General features: G+C 38.3%; 1 protein-coding gene across 9 annotated transcripts; it reads left to right on the top strand.

Moving 5' to 3' along the window:
* The first annotated feature begins 6,571 nt into the window (after positions 1-6,571).
* LOC131230437 (serine/arginine-rich splicing factor SR34B-like) lies at positions 6,572-25,699 on the top strand. 9 transcript variants are annotated; one of them, XR_009164028.1, is made up of 15 exons: positions 6,572-6,662; positions 7,084-7,175; positions 14,238-14,303; positions 14,429-14,503; positions 15,412-15,523; positions 15,607-15,653; positions 15,753-15,810; positions 17,499-17,548; positions 17,672-17,728; positions 17,828-17,979; positions 18,069-18,173; positions 24,048-24,136; positions 24,210-24,747; positions 24,877-24,965; positions 25,416-25,699. XR_009164028.1 is itself a non-coding variant. In XM_058226365.1 (14 exons), the coding sequence occupies exons 2-14, from the start codon at positions 7,089-7,091 to the stop codon at positions 25,417-25,419; spliced, it is 936 nt and encodes a 311-aa protein (XP_058082348.1). In that variant the 5' UTR covers positions 6,572-6,662; positions 7,084-7,088; the 3' UTR covers positions 25,420-25,699. The 9 variants fall into 9 exon arrangements, 3 of the variants coding, with proteins under 3 accessions (XP_058082348.1, XP_058082345.1, XP_058082347.1); XR_009164027.1 differs by having other exon boundaries at positions 24,213-24,747; XR_009164030.1 differs by having other exon boundaries at positions 24,048-24,102.
* The last annotated feature ends 770 nt before the right edge of the window (positions 25,700-26,469 follow it).

Here is a 26,469-nt window from a genome sequence, read left to right on the forward strand (position 1 = left end):
TGTGCCACATCCTAAATCACAATGAATGACCCATGACTATTGAAGAAGCTTGTGACCCTATGGAGGCGAGGTTAATTCAGGGAGTCATATTTTTTGGTACGTCAGATGTTGAAGAAAAGATAACAAGATTGTGATGATGAAGAAGAATGAATATTTGTAAATGAAGGAGTGCCTCTTGAGAAATCCATTGTGGGGTTACTTGATTGATCCACGATGAATCAAGTGCTGCAGACGTGCATTGACTTGTGCCATCGCACCAAAAAGGATTCTTCCATTGGATTCTTTAACAGATACGCAAGTGGATTGATGGTCCATTTAGGAAAGATTGTTGTTGAGTCAAAACATCAATAAAAAAACAAAGATTAACACATTTATACATTGTCTGCAATGACCGAAGTGCATAGATCGAATGTCAGTGGTAATAGCAACAACATTGTGCCCAATCGATATCAATCGAGCGTGAATAATCACAAATTAGTTATTACAAAATAATTTGAGGTTAACACCCAATATGAGAAGGACTACGAATGAATGGAATGTAAGGTTTCGTTTATAAAGTTCCATCATAAATATAAAATTCAAATTGGATGTATAGGCTTTCACCATTAGTTATTGTCTATGTTCTAAACTTGGGAATTATTTTAACTTTTTAAATGTAGGAGTTTGATATTCGACAAAATAAAAAACAATCACATGGGCAGCTATGATCCAAAGAAATCAGGCTAAAAAGTTTGATCAAGGGTGTAACATGCACTATAGCTTCTAACAATCATAACTTTGTGATTGATTATCCATTTCACAGGTATAATTTCAAAGGCTATTGACAAAGCTCCAAGGCAAAAATATGTCAATTTAGGGATTAATTTTGAGTTTTCAGTTAAAAATCATTTTTTGGTATTTTCATTATATTTTAGACTTTAGAGAGTCCCAAAATGCTTAAAGTCCTTATTTAAGTCATGTCACCAAGTTTAAGCTAGTTTAGAAGTCATTAATTTTTTAAAATAAATTTACTATTTTATAAAATTTATAAAATTAGGGTTTAGGTATTATATGTCTTGCAAAAAAAAATAATAATTTTAAATGAACTTTTCATTAATAATATTTAAATTTTCTCTTGTTTTTAGATATTTCTCTATCCTTATGGATTCAAAAGCTATTTCTAATAAGAATACGATTATCTATTCTCTTTTATCCATGCGCCTGCTACATTATATAAATGGAGACACATGCATTAGCTCAAATTTGAACCACCAAACGGTGGCACATGCAGTCACCAAGTAAAAAAAACATATTTCTTTCTTTTCTTTTTTAACAATACTAACATTTGACCTGTAGGTACCCATTTGCTAAAATAAGACCATAGGATATATTCACTTTTAACCATCAAATAAGTGTTTAACATTTTCATAGTTAGATAACCAACTAATCATAAGTTTGCCGATAAAAAAACTAGATAGTTTAATTTGAATCACGTCCACAGTACATACATTTATAAGAAATTTGGAAGTGCTTGGGCATCATTCATGTCACTTTATTTCAACATCATAGTTCTTCTCTTCTTTTTTAGTCATCTATCCTTTCCATTTTCAACCATCCAACAAATGCCCATCCACCTGATAGCCAGAAAATCATATTGGAAAATGTTAGGTTAATGTTTAGTTCATTGATTCACAAAAGCATCTTATTTCAAATTTCAAAACATGCTTAGCTTTATTTACATGTCAACAAGGATTTTAGTCTCTTCACTTATTATAGATATCCATTAGGTCAAAAGTAACGGCTGCTAATGGCAACTAACGTTGGGGGCATTTAAAATTGTTAGTAACTTTAAAGGTGATGGGGTATTTACAAATGTCAGAAGTTGAGAGACTCATACAAAACCTTTTTTCATTATAAGTTAGATGGATATTATTTTATTTAGCTCAAATGCCCTTCAGGCTTCCAATCTCCTCAACAGTACAAAATTTCAACTATCTTAAAAGGTAAGAATGTGTGATTTATTGCCCATGGTTAGCTGTATTATGCATGGCAGAGATAGATGAAAATCCAGAAAGTACTCAAATTTTGATTTTTTAAAAATCCCTTTACAAGAGGCCAGGGTTCATTTGACGGGTGTGAATTGGACAAGTTGGAAAGGTTTGGTTGGTTTTTGGTTTGTTTGGTAGCAAGGAGTTGAGAGGGTTTTAGATATGAGAAGAATCCAAATCCACCTGGAGAACTCCTTTTGAGCTCTCACCTGAAACTTATGATTTCAAATCCACTCATGATCATTTGGCAACCTGGGTTTGAGTGTATTTGAATGCATGTTAAATCCAAAGGTTGTTTGGCAACATGGATTTAGAGGTATTTGAAATATACAGTTTTGCTTTGTTATAAACTGTCTTATTTTTGTTATGATTCAAAATCAAATGCCTTTTGGCTCTGTCTTAAAGGTATGAGAGTCGCACATTTAACAAAAGTGTCATTAGGCCATTAATCTATTGTTCATGTGGCACATTGATGATACCTCAAAACAATCAAATCATCAATTGCATTATTAAAATTACATTAACGGTAAATTAACGGTAAAAAAAGTGGCAAGTGGCACGTTTGTGATCCCAAGTGTGTGGTGCACCCGAGGCTTGGAATTTCATCATTTTTTGCTGAAGTATTTATTTTAATGGGCCTATTACAATCATTCTATCAAGTATGTATATACACTAATTTGAGATATTAAAGTTTACTTAGTAATTAAATTCAAAATCCTGTAAATTATACTACAAAATTTCAGTACATATATATTTTTCGTGGGCCACTTGAGTGTTAGATCTGATTCATTTTTTGTATCATGCTCCAAAATATTGTAATAAAACAGACTGACGGAATGGATATATCATTCGCATTACCTTACAGTTCAAAAATTAAAATTACATCTTTTGAACCAATTTCACAAGCACAAGTTCCCATGAGTTTTCAAACGTAGTAAAATCATAATAATTACTATTTCCCAGGTATTTTCCGTTTCATTATTAAAATTACATTAATAGAATGATTTGAACAGTCCAAAGATTGGCAATGTAAATTAACGGTAAAAAAAGTGGCAAGTGGCACGTTTGTGATCCCAAGTGTGTGGCGCACCCGAGGCTTGGAATTTCATCATTTTTTGCTGAAGTATTTATTTCAATGGGCCTATTACAATCATTCTATCAAGCATGTATATACACTAATTTGAGATATTAAAGTTACTTAGTAATTAAATTCAAAATCCTGTAAATTATACTACAAAATTTCAGTACATATATATTTTTCCCAGTGCATTTCAAATACAAGCTGAAACACAGTTGAGTATTCAAAATATTTGTGATTTTGCTTCCAATGCATTCCAATAGAAGCTCCCAAAAGGGCTTTGACTTTCATAAGCATTAAAATCCACCCAATTCCACAGGATTTCAAATCAACATTGCCAAATTGGCCCTTCTATCAAACCCAACTAATACACATTGATGCTACCCGATCAGCAAGACCCAACTATGAATCAATTTACGTCATCTGAACTACCTAGATACTAATTGGTTTGAAAATTTAAATACATACCAGCCAACTGCCCATTATGTGTTAAAGTCCCGCGATATACATTGATACACCATCCTCTAATGGCTCTAGCTTTTAGAGTAATTGGTTGTTTGACATGGTGTTGGAGCCAATACTATATTCTCCCATGGGGGGCTAGGGAGTTCCATTTGGCCGGGCTAACAATTTTGTGCTTTTAGTTTTTCCGAGTGGACCCTAGAAAAGTTGCAGTGTAGGCATTTCCCTACGCATTGTTTCTTGTCGTCTAGCCCAGTTGATTTTTAGAGTTGCCTCAATTTTAGTCTCTATCCTAAAATAGGTGATTAAATAGAGGGATCGAAGTGGTTTTCTCAGAAACATCTTAGTGGGCCTCACTTAGTGTATGAGTGCAATAACTCAGTAACATTCGAGGCAACCTTTGTATTAGAAAGAACTTGCCTTATGTGGGCCGCAATTAGCAAACCAAACTAGCGGCCAAATCAAGATTTGAATGGTAGCTTCCACCGAGGGCGTCAAATTAGGGAGTGGATTCAATGAGGTCAGGCAAGCATTGAGTTGTGTTAGGTGATGAGATCTAATTGGCACACGTTCTCCAAAAAAAAAAGGTCAAATAAAGCATATTTGAACGTGAGGAGATTTGGCACGTATTGGTGAGATTTGATTGGGCCATACGCGGACTAAAGCGGGCCCATGCAAAGTGTACTTGAAAGTGGTTCGGCATGCTTGACCGAAGATGGATGGAAGACTGGACCAAAACTTATGTGGCCCCAGAGAAGTTTTCAAAGGTAGGTGTTCGATCCCCATTGCTTTCTGTGGTGGGGTCTACTTGAGTTTTAGATCTACTTGATTTTTTGGCACGTGCTCTAAAATGATCTCGAAAAATGAGTGGACGGTGTGGATATAGCCTATACATCATGGTGTGAGAACTACACAACTTGCTAACATTGAGTGGAATTGGCACGGACAAAATGCAATTTCATCTAATCTAATTTCAAGTTTTTCTATTGCTCCCAATCCCAAACATTGAGTGGAATTATAGGGGTCAAATGCAATTTCATCCCCACTAATACCATGCGACAAACGCCCCCTTATCCAAACATGAAATGGCTGAAAATCACTGGATCTATCTACCGACTTCCACTTATCCGAACATGCCAGCTACAGATCCATGTTCTAAGCAATCCTGTAACATCCAAAAACATCACATCTCGTAATGATTGCATTTCAGCAATTTCTTCCCTTCAAATCCGATGGAATTGGACGGGCCAAACACGCCCTAACGCCCACGGAACTCGAGTGTTGCCCGACTTTTGAAAGATAGTTGTTGCGGCGGATTCTGTACCGTCTGTATCTGCCTACTCATCAGACGCTCGTTTCACGCAGCACATACAACAATACAATTATGTGGGCTCACGATTTTTCCTTCCGCTGGAAATCCAGTCCGTCCATCAGGGGAGCCCCTCCATTGTAGGCCTTTAAAGAGAAAATCAGACAGACATAGGACTCAGGCGGGCCACGCTAAAGGAAACAATGGATATAAGATATCAACCATAGGTTTGTGAGTAGGGCCACCGTTGTCTGTATTTTTCATCAAAACCGTTTATCAGATTAGAATCACTAGGATGAAGGGAAAGTAACAAAATCAGCCTGATCAAAGCTCATGTGGGCCACACTAAAAAATTTGTAGCTGATCTGTTGGATTTAAGGTCAAAATAAGGTTTTTAAGTGATGGACGGATTGGATGCTCAACACGCCATATGGTGGGCCACGGAGGTTGGCCGTTGGAAAAACAGGCGTTGTAGACGAACCCCGTCCTTTGGATTCCGGCCATATGTGAGGAAACGGATTGGCTACTCCCCCTGCCACGAGCCCGGTGGCTGGTGGTCGGTGCTATGTGGGCTCCACCATGATGTACGTGTTTCATCCATGCAGTGCATCCATTTTCACGGATCATTTATAGTAAAAGACAAAAATTGGGGTATATCCCAATGTCAAGTGGACCATGTTATAGGAAGCGTGTGTTGAGTGAACATCGACTCTTAAAAACTTTTTAAAGGCATAAAAGCTTTGAATCAAGGTGATATTTATTTTTTCCATTCATCTAAGTATGTATGACGTAATTAATAGAATAAATGTCAGATAAACAGTACAGTAGCCGCAGGAGTATTTTAATGGTGAATATCCAATCACTATTGTTTTCAAGTGGTGTTGTCCAATGAGATTTATATCCCTCTCGTTTTCGGGATCAAACACTAAAATGATATGTAAAAATGGATGAACGGGATGAAACACATACATCATTGTGTGGCCCACGGAGCACCGGTCATCAGCCCCCGGGCGGGTGGCAGGGAGTAGCCAATCCGTTTCCCATATGTGGATGGTCAAGGTTTCAGACACGTGTGAGATTACAAAACCGAGCTCTCGATACACTTTCCGTACGACACGATTTATATGGAAAACGCTCGGTACCTCGCGCGCTACGCACCAGCCGGGGTTAATTTCACTAACATTGGGGAAACGACCCAAAATACATACATAAAATCCATGCCGTCCATCACGTACAGAATCCATTTTAATGGGTCTTAATACAAAAAATAACGATAACAGAGCACTAGGTGGGCCACCAAAAATTTACACCCAAAATACTAAATTCCAGTTATCTCGACCACCTGATATTATTATATAGTAATATTTATATAATACATTCATCCTAATAAGTCAAATCATATGAACGGATTGGATGGCATAAAAATATCATGGTGGGTCCTTTACAAAACTAAGACGACCGTTTCATGCCAACGGTTTCCTGCGGTGTAGTCTACATAAATATTAGATGATAATGAATTTTTGTTTCAATGGTTAAAATGAGGCATAATATATGATGGACGGGTTGGATTTTCTTAAATTTCCACCCACGTGGCACTCCGTTTGCGAAAGTAACCCTGTAGCAACTTATGCGCGAATTACCCTAGAGCGGTTCTATTTACATCTCTGCCATCGCGCGCGCTCTCTCTCTCTCTCTCTCTCTCTATCTATCTATATAGACCGATCTGCGCGTTATCAGATCTTTCTAGAGTATTCGATTTCCATCGCCTCTCCTTGCGACGAAGAAGGTATTCACATTTCTTCCTTTCTGCAAAACCCTAGCTCTCGATTTCTAGTCGTCTCTGCAGATCTCTTACATTCCTTTCAAAATTTTGTTGATTTCTTCCCCTTTTCATTAGGGTTCTGCATGTTTTTTTTTTTTTTTTTAATATTTATTTATTTATAAATTCCTTTTCTTTTCTTTGGTCTGCTGGGACGTGGATGTTGAAATTACTTCACTTTTTCCTTTTTCTTTGAGTTTTATCTTCTTCTTCTTCTTTTTCTCCCTGTTTTATCTTCTTCATTAGATTTCTTCCCCTTTTCAGTAGGGTTCTGCATGTATTTTTCAGCGGTTTCGATCGGGTGTAAATGTTGATTTGAACGGACTATATACTATTAGGGTTATGAAACTAGGGTCACTGATATAGTATATTCAAATTTTTTTTCCAGGAAATATGAGTAGCCGTGCCAGTCGAACCCTCTACGTTGGTAATCTCCCTGGTGATATTCGTGAGAGGGAAGTAGAAGATCTGTTTTACAAGGTCTGTTTGGATGTTCATTTCACCATCTCAAGAAAATTTGCTAATAGATTGAGATCATTGCAATTGCAGTATGTATGCCACACGACTAAAATAGTCACTGGGTTTACTGGTGTTAGAATTATTATTATTATTATTTTTAAATTAATGAAAGCCCAAATTTTGATATTGATTTACCAGGAAATGTTTGCGCACACATGGTGTGCAACAAGAGTCGGTGCATGTATTCCCCGTCAATGTCTAAATATGAAGGGTGGAATCCCAAATTTATATTAAAATTGAAATTTCAAAGGAAACCACTTTCAACTCTTGAGGGATGTGTTAGGTGTAGCCATCAATAATGGGGAACTGACCTATATAGGGCAACTTAAAGGCTTCCATGAAAGACAAAATACATAAACTGAAAAAATAATCCTTATATGGTCTAAACTACTGTCGAGTTAGTAGTATCGGACACATTATTGTGCAGTATTCGAATTAAGATATATGGTGAATAAACTAGATCATTATATGTATGCTTTAATTAGCGGGAGTTAGTTTTTATATTTTACCTTTGTATGTTTATCATATACTTTCAGTGGAAATAATCTAGAAATGATTGAAAGACAACAGATTGCAGATGTATTTTTTAAATGGAGGACATGAGAGAGGTTCTTCTCTTTGAGAAACAGTGGCTATGGATTGAAATTCCTGAGTGCTATCGTTAAGTCAAGAAATATATATTGATACTGTATTCAAAAGGTTTAAGATGAATAATTGCAAACCTGAATCCACACCAATTGAGAGGGGTATGATGTAGGATATTATGTTTGAGAGCATATCTCAACTATTTAGTGGGTCTTGTAAGTAAATGTCAAAGTAGTCTTGGTCTAGATCACTAGTAAGAAGTAAAAAATATATTAAGAAAAACTAGAAGGTGACTAACAGAAAAACAACCGGGGAGATCATGAGCTGGCCCGAGCTTGACTTGACTCAACTCGAAGCTCGGCCCCAACCCAACTCGGTTCAGCTTGGCTCGATTTATATACCTTAGTTAATTATATATATAGTATAATAATACCTTCTTTTATAGAAAAAAAATGCCTTCTTTTGGTTTTCGCCTTAGCTAGTCGAGCTCGAGCTCCCTTTTTTCTCCCTAACCGACCCAAGCTCCCTAAATTCCCCTAATCGATCGCTCCCTATCTGGCCGTCCTTCTGGTGACCACACCAATTCGGCATTGACATTCCATTTCTCCCTCTCAATCCCCCAATGTCTCTCTGACTCTCTCTCTCTCTCTCTCTCTCTCTCTCTCTGTCCCTTCGTCCCTGTTTGAGCACCCTGTACGACCGTCCCTGTTCAAGCACTCCAGCTGGAGCATCCTCTCTCTCTCTCTCTCTTTTCTCTCTCTCACTCGCACAATGACACAATAACCTCTCTCTGCCTCTCTTTCTATTTGGGCGCTTGGTAGCTTGGCCGCTGACCATGATAGCTCGACTGTTGACCATGACAGCCCCACCGCTGACCATGATAGCCCGGCCGCTGTTCATGGTAGCCTGACTCAGTTAGGGTATGAACACTGTAAATGTCTACCATCATTTTCATTTTTAGTTATTTAACAAATGTCTACCATTAAATATTTTTCATTTTAAACCCAATAATTGTGCATGATCTAGGCTGTTCTCGGCTAGGGCCCACCAATATTCATTGACCCCAAAACTAGTTGATTGGCACATCATTTGGGGCAGAATTACATATTGTGCAATGTTGCGTACGAGCGAGCCCTTGTTGGTCAATGATCCAAACCTTTGATATGATGGACCTCACCGTGATGACGCATGAACCAAAAGCCCTTTGGATTGGAAGATGGTTCATATATACTGTCTTTTCTTGGTCCACTGAACCATTTTTGTATTTATTTTTCTTAATTATCTATTAGTTTTATTGAATTGTTATGGAATTTTTGTACGATATTGATCCTTCGGATTAACAAATCGATGTGGATCACTTGCCTTCACTTATACAAACCGAAAATCCTAATGTGGTAGACAACCCTTGCGCTAAAATTATATGATACATGACCCACATCTTTGCATAGTGCATACATGGTTTTCAGTTCTGAAATAGGGCGTGTTTGAATGCATCAAATGTCTACCATGATCTGATAGCTAAATAATAAAATAAGCATAATTTTTGGCTCGTGATACTTCCAAATTGGACCAACTATTCTGGGTTTAGTTAGATTGTTTATTGTTAATTGGATTTTTAAATTGTTAGTTAGATTGTGTATGTTAAATTGTTAGTTAGATTGTTTATTGTTAAATTTTCATCAATTGTTCAATTAGTCATTTAATTTTTCTTTTTTAATTGTCGTATAGGATGATCAATTGCCCGTTTGAGGATATCCATGTTGCCAGACATAGATATAATGTGTTTTTAGAGGCATAGAAATCCTCAAATTGTCCCATTTTTGGACAGTTCAAGGTTGGATAGATTGAAATGCTTTCAACTATTCTAATGTAAATGCACATGCTTGTTTTGGTTCATTTCTTCGTTTCTCCCTGGATATATTTCTTGCATTTATTTCCGTTGTCAAATATCCACACTTTGTGTAGATACTTGACTTCAAAATCAAATGCATGATCAATATTTCTGGAGAAATATGGGGAGATGCTGCCGGAATTTTGGCGTGACATTTAAATTGGAAAACGAAAGCATTACAATGTATCCAACCTTGAATGGGTGACTGATTTAGACAGGTAGGCAAGGCTAGGAATTTTGGTGTGACATTTAAATTGAAAAATGAAAGCATTATAATCTATGGAGTATATAATTTCTTTCCATGAGGTCCAAATTGCAATTCCTCAGATCCCACTCTGTTGTAAGTTGACACCACCCTGTTTTGATAAATGCCTAAAAATTAGTTTCTTATCTTTATATTTATAGATGACTAGTGAGGAAGTCTCAACTACCATCGGTGTCGGTGCGTCGGCCACATCTCCTCCTATTGTGGAGGGAAAAACATCTTTAGCTTCGGCCAAAGGAAGGAAAAGATCACCAGTGTGGGATGACTTTGAAGAAGTCGTGGTTAATGGTGTAGTGAAGATTATATGTGTTCATTGCAAATCATTATATACTAAGAATCCTGGGGGGACAACTACTCATTTAAACAGACACAGGAAAAGTTATTCAAAGAGACCAAAAATTCAAATTCCATGCCAACAATTGCTTCCGTTTATCAAGTCTGAAGGGGACGACTCACAATGTTTATTTTCCACTCATAAGTTTGACAAAGATAAGCTGAAAGAGTGGTACGCAAGATTAGTTATCGTTGAAGAACAACCCTTTGGAATAGCAGAGAGCAAAGTTTTTGTGGAATTCTGTAAATTCCTTAATCCTCAAGTTGAGAAGGTCTCCTGCGTTACTGTGAAGAGAGAGTGCATGAAGATGCACGCAAATGAGAAGATAAAAATGAAAGCAGTTTTAGCATCAGCCTCAAGAATAAGTTTGACTTCTGATTTGTGGACGGCATACCATCAAAGCAATGGATATATTTTATTAAACGCACACTACGTTGATGAAGATTGGAAACTCTGCAAAACAATTTTGAACTTTCGCTACCTTCCTCCTCCTCATATTGATTTAGTTATTTCTAATTGCATCTGCAATTGTCTACTAGAGTGGGGCATTGAAAAGAAAATCTCTTCAATAACTTTAGGTGATGCCTTTGCGAATGACAGTGTAAGTTTATTCTTACGTAACAAGTTCAAGGCGACTGAAATTTTTTTTTTTGAGGGGAAAATATTTTAGGTTAGGTGTTGTTCCTATATACTAAATTTGATTGTACAAGAAGAGATGAAGACAATTGATCCCACTTTAGAGAACATAAGAGAGAGTGTAAAATACATAAGTGAGTCACCTTCAAGATTGAGTACATGGAGTGATATAATCCAATTTTTGAATGTGAAATCTCAAAAAACGTTGAGGTTAGATATATGCACTCGATGGAATTCGACTTTTGAAATGCTGGATTCGGCTATGGAATTGGAGTTTGCATTTACTGAATATGCGTCACGTGATAAAATGTATGCTTGGTTGCCTAATGAAGATGATTGGAGCAAAGCAAAACAAGTTCACAAGTTTCTTAAAGTTTTCTATGATTGCACGAAGATTTTTTCTGAAAATAAGTATCTCGCTGCAAATAAGTTTTTTTCGTCTCTTTGGAAGATTAAGGAAGCCCTAAGAAAAAGTGCTAATGAGGGTCCGGATTTTCTACAGTTGATGGCAATTAGTATGCAAATGAAGTTCGATAAGTACTGGGATGGATGCCATTTGTTAATGGCCTTAGCGGTTGTTCTTGATCCTCGGTGCAAGATGAGCTTTGTTAGGTTCATTTTTATGAAGATATATTCAGTTGAAAGGGTGGTAATTGAAACCTCCAAGGTTCGTGACGCAATCGAAGAATTATATACTTTGTATGTTTCTACTTTACCCACAACCACAACAGATAATAAAGAAGTTAGAGCTCCAGGTGTTTTTACAAGTGATGACAATGTGCTCGATGAATACATATCTGACATATCTTTCTTAGCACAAGAAAAAATAAATAATCAGACGAGTGAATCAGAGCTAGACTTGTATCTCAAAGAGCCAATCGTAATGCGCCCGGACTCAGACTTCGATGTTTTGGGGTGGTGGAAGATGAGAGTCAGTGAATCAAAATACCCTATACTATCAGTGATGGCACGGGACATATTGTCAATTCCAATTTCAATGGTGGCATCAAAATCCGCTTTTAACACGGGGGGAAGGGTCTTGAGTAAGCATCGAAGCTCGCTTTCACCAAAAACAGTTGAAGCATTAATTTGTACACAAGATTGGTTGCGTCCGGTTTGGAGAGGTAGTAGTTTTGATATTGAGGATGAGGAAGAGATCGAGTTTGAAGACGAGACTGCACCTGCAACAGCATCAGCATAAAGGAGGTTATAAATTATTGTTAATCTGTTTGAAAGTGGTGTATTGTGTACTTGAATGTATTACACATAAAGAAATGCACTGACATGTATTTCATTTTCTTTATCTCATGCTTTTGTTAGAACATATTTCATTATTGGTTTTGTTTATCATATTGCTTTTGTTTAACTTTTACGTCAAGTTTGTTTCTATTTTCTGTTTGATTCCTGACTTTGCTAAAGTATTATTATTTTTAATTAAAAAAATGGAGTGTAGATATTTTGTCATCTGACCCATCGATCAACATTCGGGAATATGGTTCCCTAGTCCACTCCCCAATGTTTGGAAAAATGAAGATTATGTGGGGATTTTTTTTATAACAAAACTAATCAGTTTAGGTTACACCTAGCATGTCGAGGTGGAGATGCAAAACTGTGTTTTAAAGCGCCCCAAAGGTGGTCCTATTCTTTTTTCAGGCCTTTCTAGATTCAAATAAGAAGCCTTTCACCCCATCCAAACCTTCCATAAGAGTTCTAATTAGTGAAAGTTTTGATTCACGAAGAGTAAAGAAAACTAGTAGGGAAGAGGAAGGGGAGGAAACCAGATTATTAGTATTGGAAAAAGAGCAATTATACCTCGCCTTGAAATGCAGTATTGAAGAATGTCTTCCAGGATAACATAATGCTGAAGCAGGATTGAACATGAGAAAAAAGAAGAGTAACAAAGCGTTGAAGTTTCTCTCCACTCTTCGTGCATTTTATAGAGTGTTGGGTACTCTGTATAAATATGCTCACAAAGAAAGCTTGAAAAATCTAATTGAATCTATACAAGAGCACAATGAAAAACTCTCTCTACCTTCTGATTCAGAAGAGGTGAATGGGTATCTCTATGAGGACTTAGATAATAGCTTGAGGTCGGCAAATGAATCTCCTGTATATAAAAAAATGCATTTAAGGATGGATTGGACGACGAAAGTGATGGATTTGGTTTAGGTGTAGGAGGCAACTATCATGGAAACAGCTATGGTTATATGCTAGGAAGGCATTCTTCCTATGGAAGATAGCAAGTTGATGTTGTGAACACTGTAAGTTTGTCATATTTTCATTTTTCTGTTGTAAGTTGACTTTGATTTTCACTTCTACATTAATGATGGATTGGATTTTATGCATTAGATTTTATGTACATTATATATTGGGTTTCACAATTCTTGACTTCACCACACTTTAAATAAGTCTAAATAAGAACTCAACACGACAAAGCGAGCTCACAGAAGGAATGAGCTCAAATCGAACTCGAGTTAGCTCGACAACTTGAACCAGACTTGACAATTGGCCTCAAACTCCAAAGAAAAAAAGGACCGAACTCGAACTCGAACTCGAACTTAAAGAGAGAAAACAGGCTAAACTCGAACTCGAACTTGACTCGAAAGCTTGAGCTCGAACTCAGCTCATCTTGAAAGCTCGAACCCAGCTTGAGCTTGGCCTGAGCTCCTGACCGAACCGAGTCGAACTTGGCATAGCTTGGCTCGGATCGGCTCAGTGTCCAGCCCTAAATTCAGCATCACGTCCTTCTCCCAGTTTTTTGGGAATGGCTTACTGATTATGAGATGGTTCTCATTCCCATTACATGTAAGAAACATGTAGAAGAAATTAAACACAGGAAAAGAAACAGGTAGAAGAAAGCCGGAGAACTTTCTAATGTGGTTGAAGGTACCTCTAAAATATGTTCTATTCAACCTGTTACTCTACTATTGTTTCTGGTTGTAGAGGAACAAAGAAGGTAAAATTAAATATAGGAAAAGTATAATTTCTTCTAGGATTTCTGCCCTTGAAACAAATCGAGGCATGTGAAACTCTTAACATAAGGTAAAAAAGTGTGCAAGATGTATACGCCTCCTGTATGCCTCGTTCTCTTAGGTGCAAACGTGCAATGTCTAGGCCTTGGCATTTTGGGAGTCTCACCTTGAGGAGTGTCTCAAGGGATCAGTCGTCAGCCTCGAAAACAGTGGTTATAACAGTTTGGTTTAGTAGGTGAAATGTAATAAGGTAACAATTTAACACATGAAAATGAAAGGATTTAGCTTTTTCTGTAATTCAATTTACTGAGCTCTCACTGTTGTTGCTCAACATGTGCAGTATGGGCCCATTGTTGACATTGATCTGAAAATCCCTCCAAGGCCTCCGGGATATGCTTTTGTTGAGGTATTGTGATCTTCTCAAACAAATGCAAAATGATTGGTTTCCATTTCTTCCTATCACTTGTCACATGTGGGTTTAGTGCAACATGCATGCCTATGAGTTTCTCATTGTCTTCCTGTTTGTCTCAGTTTGAGGAGGCTCACGATGCTGAAGATGCTATTCGTGGTCGCGATGGCTACAACTTTGATGGTCATAGGTTACGGGTATGCATCTTTTCTTTGTCTGACTTATATGATAGTCCTACAGACTTCTGATTGGTTACAACCAATGTTTAAATACTAGTGCCATTCACCAGATTTAGTCCCATCTCACTATGAGCTAAATTATATTTAGCCTTACCATAGATGATTTCATGGTTTTATATTTAGAAAAATAATGTGAAATTTGTATTATTTCTGCGAGCACTCTGCAATGCTGGTAATGTCTAGACAAATTTTCATCAACATGCTATTAGTTGGATGTTGTTGGAAGTAATAAGAGCACATCTTGGAAATGTTATTTTGAAATAAGTAGATGTGCTATTAGGTCTGAGAATTTCAAGTCGGACTAAAAACCTGTGATCAGTCAATTGCAGGCGCAGTTTGCTGAGAACTCGATACTTGGCATGACCTTATCTGGTCTGACCCTAACGAGTTGTTTCAATATGTGGAGCTTAGTTCCCAGGATATAGAATTTTCTTGTTTGGAATTTTGAGCTTAGTTCCTGGAATAAAATAAATGTGACTAGTTCTTTTGATGAAGCAAAATATGTCTTTTTTGCGGAACATTCCATAGAAATATCTTTGAAGTAAAAGTTCCATGTATGTGACCCATAAGTTAGTCCAACACAAAGGTAAATAGTTTACTGATTCTGTTGACTTCCAAATACAGTACGATGCCAACTGTGGCATGTTTGAGCTACCATGCAGTCCATGCCAACTGTGACACTTGGCTCAATTCTTCATTACAAGGGCTATACCTAGCTGCAATCAAGCCTGAGCCTGTATCAGCAATCTCTTTGTTGGAGTCCATGCTTTCAACCCTTGGTTTTATATCTAAGTGTTTTTTTTTTTTAAACCCTCTAGTTATTCTTATGTTTGTTCTCTTGGTACTTTTTGCCTATATCTTTATAGGTGGAGCTTGCACATGGTGGGAGAGGCCAATCTTCATCATATGACCGCCATAATAGCTACAGCGGCAGTGGGGGTGGTCGTGGTGGTGTTTCCAGGCGCTCTGATTATCGTGGTATGTATCTCATTATTGGTTGCATCTCTGTGGTTCCTATCTCTCTTTGTTTACAAACTGTTTTGGAATGATATGCTGTGCAGTGTTAGTAACTGGATTACCCTCTTCTGCTTCATGGCAAGATCTAAAGGTAAGCTTCTTCCTGCACTATGGTTAATTCATTTATTTGAGAACTTTACGGTCTTGCCAGAGCTTTAGAACCTTGACATCTATGCTGTTCCACATTTAGGATCACATGCGTCGAGCTGGTGATGTTTGTTTCTCCCAGGTGTTCCGTGATGGTGGTGGTGAGTTGCATTGAACTTTTTTATTTCATGGTTCAATTCTGATGTAGTCTTTTCTCACAAGTACAACAAAAGAGTTGTCAAGTAAGACACTCAACACAATTCATGTTATGATTGGGGAGAAATATCTCTAGGGGCATTTACTGTATTGTCCACATACATCTTCAAGATCTACCAAGTCTGGTGCTTGTGGGGATTTCTTGGTCCTCACCTCCACTTGCTGTATAATGGTATTGTTCAAATCCTGCTAATCAAGGTATAAAAAAATGGTCATGTAATAGCTGATATGGGAAAAATGGCCTGTAATGGCTGTTATGGGGCTGATATGGTTTTTTTTTTTTTTTTTTTTCTGCAAAAAAGTATGTAAATGGCGGTGGCTGTTTTGGTCACTGTTATCGTTATTGAATACCTTGATGCTAATCTGTGTTTGGCATGGAGATGCTATGTTCAACACATTATTTTCCATGTCTGCAGTCTGTGTTCATGGATATATTCTTGGTCTGCCTTCACCTTCTTGATGGCTGTATTAATCATGTGAATGCTGATATTAGTGTTTGGTTTAGGTTGTGAGTGTGGACTTTCATTTTGCTTTTTTGTCATTCTAAGATGCTTTATCATTTACATTTCTACTAGGCCTTCTGTTTGCGTGCTAAGAACTTTCTTTTTTTTTTTTTTCCTTTTTAATTCCTTTTGATAATTGATAAGAAAGAAAGAACTAAAGTGTTTTGAGTCCTTACCAGGAAAATGAACATTTCACCATTTATATGCATTCTGCATTGGTTTGCCCAGAAAAACTTTGATGACTCTCTCTCTCTCTCTCTCTCTCTCTCTCTCTCTCTCTATAGGGTACATGCAACTGAAAAATCACATTCCTGTTCAGATTCTTGTTTTGTGTCTACTTTATTGTCTATATTTTAGCTGTTCAATCTGAAGCATGCCATTATGGCATTACCTTGAATCCAATCACTTCAATCATGTAGAAGTATGTGTTTCTGTCTAATCACTTGTTATTTAGGGTTTCTAGATTTTGCTAGACTTGGAAGCATATCAGCTTAAAACTTGACTTCTATGTGGACATTTTATTTTGTTGTGTTATTTGTCTCATTGTCATGTGGAAACTATTTTTGGAAATTTCCATCTGTCTTCAGGGACATTCTACATAGGCCATTTACAATACGTCTAATAATAAGGTATGTTCAAGAGATTAAGAGATCAGGACTAGCTGACCTGCAGAAGTACATGGAAATACATATGTAATTGCCGTGATGCATTTGCGTTGTGATTTTTGTGCAAGTATCACATGCAACTATGTTTTCTCAAAAAGTTTTAAAAAAAAAAGAGAAAAAAAGAAATGAAGAAGCAAGAGAAAAGAAAAGAAAAACCAAAAGATAGTATTAATGAATATTCTTGGGATCATCCTTAAAAAATGAATCTTCTTGGGATCATTTACCCATAAAAGACCTGCTTCCCTTTTTTGGTGGTTTTGATTTTGTTCTCTTCCATTCTTTTGCAAATTCTCGAGGATCGAGCAAAATGCCTTCTTATTTCCCTGTTTTGCATTGGAGTGGGATTGAAGCCCAATGGTTTATGTTTGTTTTGGTTTTTGGATTGGATGAAAATGAACACCATTCATTCTTCTTTTGCAAACTTGCTGCTTTAGTTCTCAGTAATTCTCCTGGTTGGTTTTATAGGCACCACAGGCATTGTGGATTACACAAACTATGATGACATGAAATATGCTGTAAGTATTTGTTGCAACTTACAAGTGATTAAAATGTAGACTGTAGAAGAGACTCTGGCCCAAAGTTCAGGAATTATCTACCTTGGGTGATGAATATTTTGCCTTTCTGTTTTATCATTGCAGATAAGGAAGCTTGATGATTCTGAGTTCCGGAATGCATTTTCTCGGTCGTATATAAGGGTATCATCTTTTACACTTTCTTTCTTGCCCTTTTTTTTCTTTGCTTACCATAATCATCTCTTTTCTGCAACCTCTCCAACATATTCTTTTATGTTATAGGTGAAGGAGTATGAATACAGGCGGAGCTTATCTAGGAGCCTTAGCCGTAGTCGATCCTACTCCAGAAGCAGAAGCCCTAGTCGCAGTCGAAGCTACAGTAGAAGCAGAAGCCCTAGTCGTAGTCTTAGCTACAGCAGAAGCAGAAGCCGGAGGTTTGGAGCTACTACTGGTTGATCTATTAAGCTTTTATTATATGGTTCAAATGGTAATGGTTCTGATGCTCGGTCCAACTCTTTTGCAGCAAGTCTCCTAAAGTCAAATCTTCACGCCTTTCCGTGTCTAGATCTCGATCTAGATCGGTTTCTTCTCGCTCTCGTTCAGGGTCAAAGCCACGCTCCTTGTCAAGGTTTGCATTTCTTTATTTCATCATTCTTTCTCCTCGCATTTTATTTTTAAATGTGTCATTCATTCTTCTATTTTCTTGATTTGGGATGAAGGACTTGTGTTAACACAAAAATATCCATTACTCATATCATAGTAATATTGGCAATCATCTTTAAAGAAAAGAGAAAGTATTGGCAAATGGATGTTAAAACAGTTACGTTTCATACTTTTTTGTACGTAATAAGTTAAACTTTGGAGTAGGCTTGCTTCATGGAGATTCTGAGGAAGTGGTTGGTTTGGTGTTTGTACCAGCTATACTCCTGTAGAAACTCCCTTTTCTTGTTTTTGTTTCATCGTCTTAGTCAAGCTTCTTTTCTCATGAACCATTTCCTGTTATGAGGGCCTTATGAACGACCTTGGATTGTATTATATTTATTGTTAACTGTTGTTGGATTACCAGCTCGTTTTGTAGACGGCTATAAAATGATGCTTGAACAGTTGTCAGTAATTACTAGATATGGTTTCTGAGGTTACAGAGAAGAATAAAAGTTTCTAAAGTTGGTCTCATAGTTGCGGATAAACAACTCAAACAGCAATAAGCATGTTTCCTTGGAACTGTGTTCAGAAAGAGTTGAGTTGGTTCCATGATTTTTATATTTTTATATTTTTATATTTTTATATTTTAATTTTTATTATTATTATTTTTTTGAGATGTTACCTTTAAAAAAGATTTTTATAAAACATTACCTAATTATTATGGGATTTATGCTCCGGTACCCTTTTTTCAAAAGTTTTTTTTTTTTTTTTGGACTGAGACATCTATTAACTTATAGTTATATTCAGTTAGATTTCTCTAACGGTAGTTAGATGAAGTGGAGATTTCTGTAACTCTGTTATAAATGATGAAACTGATCTATGAAGAGAATGCCCTTTCAATGAATGAGTGTTAAAAAAAAAGCCTGTTGTCAGTCCTCTCTTACATACGCATGTGTATGATGATCCGAATTTGGATCCACGGTGATAATGATTGTAATGCAGGGGCATTTTCACACTGGGCTCGAGTGGGTAGCCTGTGGGATGCGGGGACACACTTGGGTGGGTGGCTCGTGTGAAGCGGAACCCATGTGAAGTGGGGCCACGAGAAGAGGTCGGCCGAGGTCCGAACCCATGTGATGTGAGGCTTGACCTATGAGATAAAGGGATTAATTCACTACTCTATATAAGTTCGAGCTTTTAGTGCAAGTGGTTAATTTTCTTGCATCAAAGTTGTATTAGAGTAGTAGGTCTCGTGTTCAAGACTCCTCACTGGGGGTGATTAATGTAGAGACATTTTCACACCAGGCTCGAGTGGGGTAGCTTGCGGGATGTGGGGACACTCTTGGTGGGTGGCCTGTGTGAAGCGGAACCCATGTGAAGTGGGGCTTACAAGGGGGTTCGGCCAAGGTTCTAACCCACACGATGTGGGGCCTTGGCTATGAGATAAAGGGATTGATTCACAACTCTTTATCGGTTCGAGCTTTTAGAGCAAGCGGTTAATTGTCCTGCATTAGATTGATTGATGATTTGCTGAAGATTGCCTTGATTGGCTAATTAACCCTCTGTTATGAGGACTTTCTCAGTGAATGAGGGCCTTTGTTGATTTTAGTCTTTTAGTGTCCATTTATAGGCCACTAGCTAAAGAGACATGATCATTTAAACAATTTGTTTTTCTGTGTGCCATTCACCGTCAGACCTATTGAGTGAACGGTTCCAATCTAGTTAATACATGATACCTGTGCTGCATTGACATGGAGGCATGGTTACAGGCACAAGATTAGTAAACCATTTAGGTAAAGAGTTATTTGATACTTTGGGATGGTACGATGGTGTGATTGTTTTGTGTAATACTCAGAAACTGTAGATGTGGTGATTTAGTATACACACAACAGAACTTAGGCCATCTAAAGGTGGGATCCATCATATATAAGCTATAAATCCAGAATTCGATGATTGAAAATCCTAACCTTTTTCAATAAATTTCAGTTCCCTCTCAAAAAATTTCAGTTGCGAGTGTTTCAATAAATCCCAACCCTTTCTTATCATAACCTTTTCCCAATAAATCCTAACCTTTTTTTTTCTCGCTTTGCGAGTGTTTCAATAAATTTCAGTTCTCTCTCTCAAAGAAAAAAAAATCCTAACCTTTTTTGACGAATGTTTCTTTGTTGATGACCGCTGCATATTTTCCACTTTGAGAAACAGTTTGAATTTGGATGTCCAGTAACCCACTAGCTAAGTCATCAGTTGTGTAAGTTTTGGACTGTGATCATCGTAAGTGACACTGACTATCCGGACAATTTAATTTGAGTGATGCATAGCCATTAGCCACATAAAATTTGTGATACCATGCGTGAGAACCATCACACTCAAACATTATATCATGAATTCCAAACCGTAGAATGCTGAAACTCAATATAGCCCTCACAATAAGATTGATCTGATGATCTCAGCATTTGGTTAATGGATATTTGTTTGTTGAATCTGGTGGCATTTTTTATTTTTTTTTTGGTATTAGAGGACTTCCATAGCAGACCTGTAACAATGGCCCTTCTCCATCTTAATCGTGCGATTCTCCCACGCTTACCATACATTAGTCCCTATCTTAATCAGCCTAAGTTTTTCTAGGGTAGGGCCTATAGCATAAGAGTTCAAAATATAGACGGTTCCATTCATCAAACCACTGATGCAAGATCCCAAGTCGCTACTGAGGCAGAACGAATTCAGGGGAGTGAGAATGAGCATGAGAGAGACTGTTTTATTGGGTAGGTATTAGAGGACTTCCATAGCAGACCTGTAACAATGGCCCTTCTCCATCTTAATCGTGCGATTCTCCCACGCTTACCATACATTAGTCCCTATCTTAATCAGCCTAAGTTTTTCTAGGGTAGGGCCTATAGCATAAGAGTTCAAAATATAGACGGTTCCATTCATCAAACCACTGATGCAAGATCCCAAGTCGCTACTGAGGCAGAACGAATTCAGGGGAGTGAGAATGAGCATGAGAGAGACTGTTTTATTGGGTAGTTATTTGTTATCCTAGTATTCTTTGATGATACACGAGTACTAGTAAGTAGTACACTCGGAATAATATCAATTAAAATCAGATTGGTTTAACAATTCTAACATTTGAACTATGAATTGTTTGTTGAAGGGCATTGTCATTAGGAGGCCAGGTTCATTTACTGACAAACAATGACCCACTTAATCTAACTGCTGTTAAAGAAACCTAATGAAAAGTTAATTAGGTAGTGTAATGAATACATTTTTTAAAAAGGTCTCAGAATGTAAATTTCCTAATGGCCCCAAAGTTCAATTTCATTATGTGCGGGAGCAAGATGGAAGCGGTAATGGGACTCTCGGGAGCTGGAATGGAAATGCGTGCAACCAAAGAGCAAGTAGCAGGAGGAACAAAGAGGAAATCTTTCAAGTAATATGGTTAGTACCCAAGGGAAAAGAAATAAAGGCACATCTATGAATACCTTTAGTGAACTTGCTGATGGAGAAAAAAATTCTACCGATGAATGAGGTGCTGGCCAGAAGTGTGAAATTTTGAGTCAGCTACCTGGCAGACAACAGTGTGTTTGATGAGATTCCATGCAGTGAACATGCATTTTGTTTGGCCTTGTTGAGGAGCGGATTCTACGAAATGAGCAATCATTTTGTTGGTTGTTGTTCTAGAGTATCTTGTTAGCAGCCTGAGTTTTTTTTTTTCTTTATCTTTTTCATGAATATGAGATGGGGGACCCGCATGGTCCTATCCTAGTGTATCAAGCATTGGATGTAGCATTCTCGGGCAGTATGGGTTCATTGAATGTCCAGTGTATCAAGCATCGGATGTAGCATTCCCTGGCAGTATGGGTACGTTGAATGTCCAGTGTATCAAGCATCGGATGTATCATTCCCAGGCAGTATGTGTACATTGAATATGCCCAATTGGAGATCTTTCCAACCAACCATTTTTGGTGTCTTTTTAACCATTGATTTGATTGTCTAAGAACACTGAAGTTATGGACCTTGATATGTGTCCAATTGGAGATCCCCCCCACTGGCTGTTTTTTTTTTTTTTTTTGTGAAAGGTGTAGCTGCCCCAATTAGTTGGAATAAGGCTTAGATGATGATGGTTTGGTTGTCCTTGAATACTGTGTGGTGAGGCTAATGGCACGAACCGAAGGATTGAAGTTAAAGATTTAATCTGATCTTCTTGGCCACTGGTGAATCGATGGTTATCCAAAAAATATATGGGGAGGCTTCGTGACAGTGATTCATCTTTAGATCATTCCTTTGGTAATTCAGACCTGCACCCTTTAGGCAGTCAGGGTAGGGAAAGAGCTGGTCGCTGGTTCTTGGAAATGTGCTTGCTGCTTAAATTGGAGCCCTGACACAAGTTTCATGGCTTAATTTATGGCTATGCTTGAAGTGCAATTCGTTTTCCTTTCTCATGTGCAAAAATACGTCATGGTTTGGTGGCTACCGCGGCCGAGTTGTCAGCTCAACCGGGGCCCAAATAAGGACGCTTATTTCATTAAAGAATTTATGATTCAACCAGAGATTATTGACTGCCCACCCTTATTATTGATAAGACAGCCAACCCCCAGAGGAGGGAACCACGTTAGTGGTCGAGTCGTTTTTGGTAATTGACACCCCTTGCCTCTGTTTCAATTCATATGTTACCATTCATAGTGAAGTAGCCCTCTTTTTGATGCGAGTCTGAGTGGGTGCGTTATTCTATCTATCAAAGTCTTTCTTTGTCTATAGCTCAGGTCAGTCCCCCAGGGTCTGCTATCGGGCGTTGAACAAGGTTACTTACCTTCAAGAACAACGTACCCTATCCCTCTCATAGCGGACTTGTTCGACCAATTGGGAGGAGCACACTACTTCTCCAAGCTGGACTTGAGGTCAGGTACCAGGCGAAGGAGCTGAAAGTGTCTTTTAATTAGGAAAGGGAGGCGGCTACTTTTCTTTAATAAAATACCTATTTCAGATGCTACGATGATAGGCACTCGGATGGTGACTTGGAATACTTAAATGGCATAAAAACCTTTAAATGATGTACTTGATTTTAGAGTCAGAAGGTTGACATGCAACTTTTCAACTTTTTTATGGTTAATACATTGTGCTATCTATATGCCAGGCTTGCTGTGGGTTGGGTTGTTTTCTTATATGCTTCTACATGATTATATAGCTTGAACCATACTGAAGATGTTCACACGGGAAGCGTCCATCTAATCAATTGAAGTTATCACTGTATTTGTGCTCCCACTTTTTGCATCTAATCAATCGCAGTTATCACCGTATTTGTGCTCCCACATTTTTGCACTGTCAATGACAATCGCAGGAGGCAACACATTCATTTTGCGTATGTCTTACAGATTGTGGTGTAAGCATGTCAACCTGACTTGGGCCTCTTGATAAAGCCTTTTAAACTCACACTATCTTGAAACCTTGGTAAATTTGGTTCGACGCTGTTCTAAGATGCTTGGTCCCAAAAAATTGCTTTTTAAGTGATTTCTGAAGCATTAGATTTGCATGGTTGATTTCCTCTTTGGATGTTTGTAAGCTACTGTTAAATACACCAGAAGCTTGCAAGAGAAAAATGCTTTTAATTTGTGCTTTCTGAGGCATTGAATGTACATGGCTGATTTCCTCTTCGGATGTCTGTAAGCTACTGTTAAATGCACCCAAAGTTCGCAAGGCTTGAAGTATGCATCCTGTGCGGTTTGTTCTTTAATCCTTTTCCCTCTGCTACGCACTTCAGTTGCAATTTGTTTTGAGAAAAGCAGATGGGAATGATTAAGACAGAGCTGTGCCAGGATGTGCTATTATCACACTGTTTATAAACATTGCCTTGTTTGTTTTCTAGATAACGGATCATGCGGCGAATTGGGGATTGCATGTTAGGAACTTGATGGGATTTGGTGCGAATGCCTGGAACTCGTTTTGGTTTTGGAGGTATGCTGTTTCGTAAACGAGCAGCTTTAAAAACCCTAATGGTATATTAACCCTTCTACATTATGGCATATAGCAGATCCCCATCAGTGCGTAGTGGGCGGGGAAGGATGGGTTGTACTATTAAAGCTCGATTTCCTTGAACTAAGTGGTGTTGGGACTTACAATCAACAGTAGAAACAGACTCCAATTCCTCCATCGTCATGCTAACACGAGTTGCGGTCAGGATTCTGGATGTGGATTTTGGTGATACAATCAGAAAAATGTTCCCTGTCTTACGTGTCGATTCCTCTGTTCTTCTTTGCAACATTCACTTCATCCGATCATTGGCAGCGGTCTATTTACTTGCTTTGATTAATGGGTGCCGTTTCATGGCGAAGTTCCAGTTTAAAATAATGTCGAAAGTGGACTGTGTAAAATTTAATGCTTTTACATGTTGAATGATGCTAAAAAGTGTGGACTTTCATGATTTTGAGAATATGGTAACTCGACGTGGAAGAGGCGTTGAGGCTTTTGGACCAAAAGCTGTCAAAGCAACGTTTGTGGATATTGAATTCAGTTGTTTCTGGAACTTTTGCAGATCCCGATCAAGATCCAAATCCCTGTCACACTCCGTAAGTTGAATTCTCACAAGTGATATTCCATGTTTGGTGCTCTCCACCTCTCTCTCTCTCTCTCTCTCTCTCTCTCTCTGGAAAAAAAGTGGTTTGGTGCTCTCCAATTCTTACATTTTCATTCTGCAGCCTCCTCGCCACAAACGAGCCAGTAGAACCCCAAAGAAGCGGAGCCCCAGCAAGAGCCGGAGCAGGAGTCATAGCAGGAGCCTATCTCGGTCGTGTTCTCTTTCTGCAAATGACCTTTACTTTTCCTGTAAAGGAAATGCCAAGGCAACTCTCCACTCTCCCAACGTGTTCCAAGGTGGCCGCTTGTGAGATTCTGGCTGTTCATTAGGAGGGCCCAGAGGCATATTGCCATGGTGGTTGTTAGGTGGGCCGTGCTTGGAATGGTGGATGTTTAATGGAATTGACTAACAGCCCTTTGATGCCAACATGGCCCACCTTATGAGCAGATTGACCTGATTTTCAGGTCATGGAACTGACATGGTCGGCTTCCCTGATGAACCATCTGTTGGGACGTGTGGAGAGCAGGATCTAGGACTGGCCTTGGCAGTGCTCCTTTCTAATACAAGATTTTTTATTTTTATTTTTTCTTTTTGTTTGCCTTATTCTTTTGGGTATATTTTTCTTTTTCGGGTCCTGATGAAAAATGGTCTGATTGACAGGTGAGATATGAGGTGGCAGCTGAGATGTTGAATTCTGATATCATAGTGCATACTGCGGGCTATGCCTATCCTCGTTAAGTGTCATCGATAAACAATCTTCGTGAGACCAGTTTAGGACCTGTTCGTATAAGAGCTGATGGATTATCTGAGCTGTTGGAGTATATGTAGACGTTAAGGACCAGTTAGGACCTGTTCGTATGACCTGTTCGTATGAGAGCTGAACCACTGTTTGAATGTAACCTTGCCTGCATCTCTATCTATTTACTTTTTGCTGTGATTGCACAGATCTTATTTTCAGTGGGTCTTCCTTGCTTCACTAATGATTATACCGATAGATGGACTGAATGATCCCCCCCCCCCCAAAGAACAGGTGGTGGGGTCGATTTCATCGAAATGAACTGAAATGGGTTAGGCAAACCTTTATCCGACCAAACTGCCCATTCAGGAGTTGGTGCACTGGATGCAGGAAAGAATTTCTTCCGGGGTGAAGATTGAATGATCGGATTCTTTATATTGATTGCCTTCTGTGTTATGATGTTGATGGAGGTCGCTCATTTATTATAATACGAGATTTGATAACCCCCACTAGATGTCTAAGGATTTCCCTTCCAGCTCTTTGAGAATTACCCAACTTTTCTTCCCCCAAGTCTTATGATGCTTCTTTCACCCTCATGAAACCATTGTTGTCGAATCCTCATGAAACCATTCCCTGGTCTTCTGAACCACCCAAAAATATACCTAGAAACTATAAATTCACGTGGTGAATGGATTGGGTGGGATATAAACATCACTGTGGTCCTACACAACCATACTAGGCCTAACATCCCAACTGTTTCCCATGCTGTGGCCTACCTGAGATTTGGCATGTCATGATTTGTGTTTGATTGCTAACATAAGGCAGCGTATGTGACATGTAATTGGGTGGATATCATGAAAGCTCCACCCTCGCGGCTCATTAGTCTGCGTAAGTAATACCAGTATTGCTAACGCCCATGCGGTTCCATGGCTATCTAGTTGCAGTTGGTTCATGTGTGATTTCTTGATTTGGATATCC

Source organism: Magnolia sinica, chromosome 17 (genome assembly GCF_029962835.1).
Source record: "Magnolia sinica isolate HGM2019 chromosome 17, MsV1, whole genome shotgun sequence".
Lineage (NCBI taxonomy): Eukaryota > Viridiplantae > Streptophyta > Magnoliopsida > Magnoliales > Magnoliaceae > Magnolia > Magnolia sinica.